This window comes from Panthera pardus, unplaced genomic scaffold (genome assembly GCF_024362965.1).
Source record: "Panthera pardus isolate Hobbes unplaced genomic scaffold, ASM2436296v1 HiC_scaffold_16, whole genome shotgun sequence".
Taxonomy (NCBI): domain Eukaryota; kingdom Metazoa; phylum Chordata; class Mammalia; order Carnivora; family Felidae; genus Panthera; species Panthera pardus.
In genome coordinates, this window is record NW_026526721.1 from 5,857,684 (window position 1) to 5,863,684 (window position 6,001).

At 53.8% G+C, this 6,001-nt stretch overlaps 1 protein-coding gene across 1 annotated transcript in view; it reads right to left on the bottom strand.

Moving 5' to 3' along the window:
• The window catches only part of PCP4 (Purkinje cell protein 4), a 61,120-nt gene extending 57,152 nt beyond the window's left edge, over positions 1–3,968 (bottom strand). Inside the window, exon 1 of the mRNA XM_019420392.2 lies at positions 3,834–3,968. Within this exon, the coding sequence (XP_019275937.1) occupies positions 3,834–3,842 (9 nt within the window). The 5' untranslated portion in view covers positions 3,843–3,968. The remainder of the gene's footprint in view (positions 1–3,833) is intronic.
• Between the last annotated feature and the right edge of the window lie 2,033 nt (positions 3,969–6,001).

Genomic DNA, 6,001 nt, shown 5'->3' on the forward strand with positions numbered 1-6,001 from the left:
GTCCCAGTGGCTGCCTAGGTAAGCCCCAAGCGGCGGCTGCTTTTGAAAACAAAAATCCTGTCCTTTCTATGCCCCCCTGCAAGATTCAAGGGAGCATTCCTTCCCCTTGCATATCTCTCTCCAGACAATGTTCACTCTTCTCTTCTTCCTTTAGGAACTTAGTGTGTAGGCAGTAGCTTCTGATTCTGTGCTAAGGACAGGCACGTGGGTCTAAAGATTTGCCCTGAAATGTCCTCAGTGTGTTCCCTCCGTGCGTCTGACAGGCACAGTCCTTTTGTGGGCGACGTCTGGATGGAAGAAAGGCTTGAAACCCTGGCCCCAAGTTGCAACATCCCATCCAAGCCGATGCAAGAAAAGAGTGGTGACAGTTAGGATCCTGGATGCTTTCCCCAGGGGGTCTCAGGTCTAATTAATAGCTGTCAACTGATGCATTATGCAATGGGAACCCCCCCCACACACACTTCCTCAAAAATAGGGTGATGGTGGGTGTCATTTTTCAAACTGATTCTCCAAAAGTGTGCCTTTATTGGATGAAAATCTTGCTCCTGGCTCTCCTAAATCAGTTCTTTTGAAAACCAACTTAAGGGGCGCCTGGGTGGCTCCATTGGTTAAGCATCCAACTTCAGCTCAGGTCATGATCTCCTGGTTCACGGGTTTGAGCCCTGCATCGGGCTCTGTGCTGACAGCTCGGAGCCTGCAGCCTGCTTCAGATTCTGTGTGTGTCTCTCTCTGCCCCCTGCGCTCACTCGCTCTCTCTCTCTCTCTCTCTCTCTCTCTCTCAAAAATACACAAACATTAAAAAAAAATGAAAAGCAACTTAAAAACACACACCTGGATGAGAAAATGGGACTGTCGGTGTTATGGGACTCCTATTTGGTGGCTCAACAAAGGGAGTCTCATTCTTCTCCTGTGCGGGGGTCCAGGCGGAGAGAGAAGAGGGTGACTTTGTTAACCTTGACTTTGGTGGTTAGGATTTCTGATCCAGTTAACACACCTTAACCTGCATTTTGATCCCTGCTAAATTACCTCCCGGCCCATCTGACATACTTTAATACTGAAATGTAAATTAGACACCCCCACAAACCACCTCCACTCTCTCGGTGCCCTAAATTTGGACTTGACTCCCCTCGCTGTACTGGAGCTGCTCTTTTCAATCGCCTCGTTCCCCGAGCAATGCATTGCCACGGGGGACGGAGGAGACACTGGGTCGTGGAGTCACCCGGTTGAAAGCCGGCTCCAGGCTCAGTCCCCGAGTCCCCACCTCTCACCGCCTTCCCCCTAAAGGCTAGAAGACCCGCAGGCCCAAGGCCCACCGGGGAGCACTTGGCCCTTTGGGGGCCTCTCCTCCCAGCCCCGCCCCAGCACGGCCCCCGGGGAGCAGCTGTGAGCTCAGGGATTTCCGCAGCGGGCACCAAACCCTGCCAGCTGGAGCCGGCGCTCTTTGCCCACCAGACCCCAGCAAATCCCGAAGTCGGAGGAGAGGCTGACAAGACCCCTGGCTTTGGCCCTCTGCAGCAATCAGTGACACGAGTAAGCAAACGATCATCTGGAATCAATCCCTGCCTGAGAGCTATGAAAACAAGAAGCCACACGTAATTCACCCGACCAAGGAAAAGCTCTGGGCTGGGGGGATGTTCAGTTCTCTACCCGGAAAGGAGCGTCTGTTCAACTTTATTAAATGTTTTAAGCAGGTCTGAGTTCTAGTGAAAGGACTCACTCCCACTCTCTGAGGGACACACGCCCGGGAAGTCGGGGATCAGGCAGAGAGCTGGTCACCCAGCTGGTGGCCAGAGCACCGGGGCTGCACGTAACAGAGGGGGGACTAGGTGCAAGAGGGACAGGAGGGGGAAAGGGAGAAGGAGCTGGAAGGGCTGTCGCGGAAGCAAAGGGGGGCAGAGGAGACGGATGCGCCTCCTGCGGGATTTTAGCGACATTAAAGGAAACCCTTGCAGTTGGCTGTTGACGAGGCTGATGGAATGGGCGGGGGCAGGGGGCGGCCGCAGAGCTGCCCTAATTTTATGTGCAGCAGAAATGAGGCTGTGACCCTAATCGTGGGCTGAGCTGTGGGACGTGTGCTCTCTCCCGGGGGACCCACGGTGAGGTGAACACCGCCGAGCTGAAACATTCTGGAAAGCTCATGTGTTCACGACGCCGGGCTTCAGCCTCGGCTGCAGATGGGGTGACAGCCGGAGGGGACCCAGCAGGAACACCACGACCCCAGAAGAGCCCGGGGGGGAGCCGACTATCGAAGAAGGGCCCCCAGTGCTGTACTGCTTTGTGACTCCTCCTCTGGGAAGCCCACTCTCCACAGCCAGCCATGGCTTCTTGCGAGCACAGGTTGCTGACCCAGGGTGGAAGCTTCTGAAGTCTCGTGGAGTCCACCAGGAGGCTGCAAGGCACAGAGGCCTGGTGCTCCTCACCCTGTCTCTGCTCCAGGCCCCAGCTCCCTTTCCCTCGCCCCCGCCCCACCCTCCTCCGGCTCCTTCTGTGGCTCCCGGTGTGCAGAAACCGCGCCCCCCCCCCCCACCCGGCGGTCGGCCGCCCAGCAAGGCCGCCCAAGCCCTGCCCTTTGCTAGCGCCGACTTTGAACCGGCTGACCTTGAACTTCTCTCTGCCTCAGTTTCCTCATCTGTCAATGGGGAATAAATACCAGCACCTACCTCACAGGATTTGAGGGGGCAAATAAGGTAACACAAGTGGAGCGCGATGCCAAGCTGGGGGCTGAGAACAGACAAAAGTGAGGTGCACTGGCCTTACTGGAGCACCCCCCCAGGCTTATCTGGGGCTGAGAGGCTTACAGCCCTCCCATCTTCCTCCACACTTGCCCCCTTCCTCACTCGAGCCCTTGGCTCCGTCCCAAACCCCATTCCTAAACCGTCTACGCTTTGCCTCCTCTGTCTTCCTGTCATGTTTATGTCAAAAGTCGCCCATCGGAGAGACAAACGCAGTGAAGACGCCTCTTATTTCTGAAGTCGTTAATTTTACTCTAGAATTCCCAAAAAAAGGATCACCCATCTGTCAAAAAAAAAAAGACAGAGAAGATAAAAGTAATTATTTAAGTGCCGACCAAAAGGAAATAAAAACGGACTTGTCTCCACTACTGAGCTGAATTAGAGGGTGGTTTGTACAACCCCAAACCTGCCTCGTTTAAAAGAAAGAGAACGTGATCTTTTTGAAATAAAATGAGCTATCTATAGGTTTGCCCCCAACAAAATACCGTCTCTATAAACATATTCAGAGAAGGGACTTGCAACCAGAAGAAATGTAGCTGTTCTTATGTCAAAGTCTCTCCGGTGCCCGAGCCCCATCCCTACACACAGATTTTTCATGGTTCGAGCGATTTGCCTCTTTTACTGACGCTCTAACTAGCTGCAGATGTAGTTTGTGCGGCCGAGCCGTGCAGTCCTTCCCCCACGTCTCTTCCAAGGCTGACTGTCACCGGCTGGCCCGCCTGCCAGCGTCCTGAAAGCCATCCACCAAAGCAAACACATGAGGACAGGCGGGAAGCACAGCAAACCTCCGGCGAGGCTGAGACCCTCGGCTTTCTCTCCCGAGGTGTCCAACCCAAAGCACTTTCCAAAGTCACGATTAAATCAGAAGCCAACAAGCCATCCCTTTCTTTCCAAGGCGAATTTTTAAAAAGTTGCAAACTTCACCAACCTCTCTGCACCTGCCACCGCAAACCAGGATAGCAACGGGGGTCAGCCCTCCGAGCAAAGAGTCACAGGGCTGATCGACCACCACCCGGAGACCCTTGGCGTCTCCCGAGACCCACTGTGGCCAGCGCACTGGTCACCCCCAAGTCTCCCTCTCCAAGGACGAGGGCCACTCACCTCGCTCATGTTGCTGTAACGCGGCAGCCGCGGGATCCCTGCGCTCAGCACCGTGCTCAGCACCCGGATCGCTGCTCAGGGGTCGCTCTTCCACCGGTCCTGGCTTTTCTCTTAAAAAGGGCTGCCCGGTGGCATCATGCCTCCCGTAAGCCAATGAGATTCATTCACCTGTCTGCACGCCTCGCAGACATCCGAGAGCACGAGGGGCCACCTAGTGGAGCCAGGTGGGAAGTGAGCTGGGTCTCAGCCCCACATTCTGCCAAGGGAAAGAGCTGCTAGATTTGTGCGTGGGTTTTTTTTTTCTTTTTTAAAGGTCAAAGTCAGAGGTACAAAGATCATCACCGGTTTGCCATCGTTTACTAATTCAAGGGTCCAGGATTCAAATACATTTTCAACGTCAGTGAAAAGAATGTTTGCATCTCAGAGGAAGGGCAGTTCTGGAAACACCAGCCCATGCTCGCTCTCTCTCTCTCTCTCTCTCTCTCCCCCTCACTTTCCCAGGAGCTGCGGCTTCCCCTGTTCTTTGTGGCACAGATCCCAGACTTCCAGGAGAACATTCTCCACTGCTCCCGCCCCAACCCCAAATCTGCCAGGCTGTTCGTATCCCGGGCACCTCCTCCCTTGGCAAGAGGTCATAGCAGCGCTGGGACATCGACTTGGAGAGTCAGGCTGTGACAAGAGAGGAAGTCTCCGGCCTTATCTGTGTTGTCATAAACTTCACCAGCATCCGGAGGGAGATGCGGGCTGGACCGTGGAATCTGTTAAAGATTTCATTGCTGCAGCCTGTCCAGCCCCTCTGTAAAGAGGTTCAGTCCTTTTGCCTGGACTTGTGAGACCCCGAAGAGCCTTCACGGCACCCAAGTGAAGCCTTGACTTTCACAACCGGGATCATGGCCAGTGCAGGGAATGAGGTGGGTGCCGCGGCCTGTCTCGTTGGCCCAGGGCTGATCAGGACACCCTCTGGCAACTTGCCAGCTCCAGGTTGGCCCTGGGTTCAAGTGGGATTCTCGGACAGTGACGCCCTGTCATGGCGGATACGCCAAATGATGACTAATAACTCTTCAAAGGACCTATGGGAGATACAAGCATACCCAAGTGACAGCTACCAGGTGGGTAAATACACGAGAAACTGGGCAGTTATTACAATCCTCAGATGCCCCGCAGGGGCCTCACCCATCACCCCACATGGGGAGAATCTGCCAATAGCTGTATGATGAACCAACACTGAGCTCGGGCCTGTCTCTGATTCCCTCCATTGTCTTCTATCTGGCCAACGCCACAGTGGCCTCTCCTTTCACCTCCTTTCTCAGGGCTACCTCGGTGAGTGAGAGAAAAGCCACACATCCCCAGTGGGTACCAGCGAGTACACGCCACCTGCGGAGGCTGAGGCCGGGAGCCAGGGCTCAGAGCTCTTGCATCTACCATACGAACGTGAGTGACCACAAACAGAAAGCAGCAAGAAACACAAAACTCCTAAGGCTTGTGGGAGCCAATCTTCTTAACTTATAGCCACTTTACATGGGAATGTGTCTACAGAAAGTCCCCTTCCAATGGGAAGACAGGTACATTCATTATAATAACTCTTCGTTCACAGAGAAACAGAGATGGGTTATATACAGTAAAACCTTGATTTGCGAGCATGATTCGTTCTGGAAACATGCTTGTAATCCAAAGCACTTGTATATCAAAGCAAACTTCAAGAACCATTGGCTCAGTTGTGATCCCATCACGTGCTACTCATATTGCAAGACATCACCCGTTTATCGAGTTAAAATTTATTAGAACTGTTTGGTCATCTTGCGGAACACTCACAGAACAAGTTACTCACAATCCGAGGTTTTACTGTTTACCTATTTGTCTATCCCAACCACACGAATCTTTTGCGAACAAAGGAGCTGCCTGCCAGCACATTCTTACAGCATCTTCCTCATTCTTTTCCTCCCCCACCCCTCCTTGTCACACGTGGGAGGGCCCAGACAGGATGCCTTTAGTGTCCCCCAGTGGTTGGGAGTGGGAGACAGAGGAGGGTGGGTCTGCCCAGGCGCAGCCGACTGGAAGAAGAGGGACGGGGCTCCCTTCTCTGCATGAATGGCAAAACCACACCTTCCCCAGGGAAAGCCTGTCTGGTTGGGGATTTTGAGCACCCAGTGCTTGCCTGACGAGGGTCC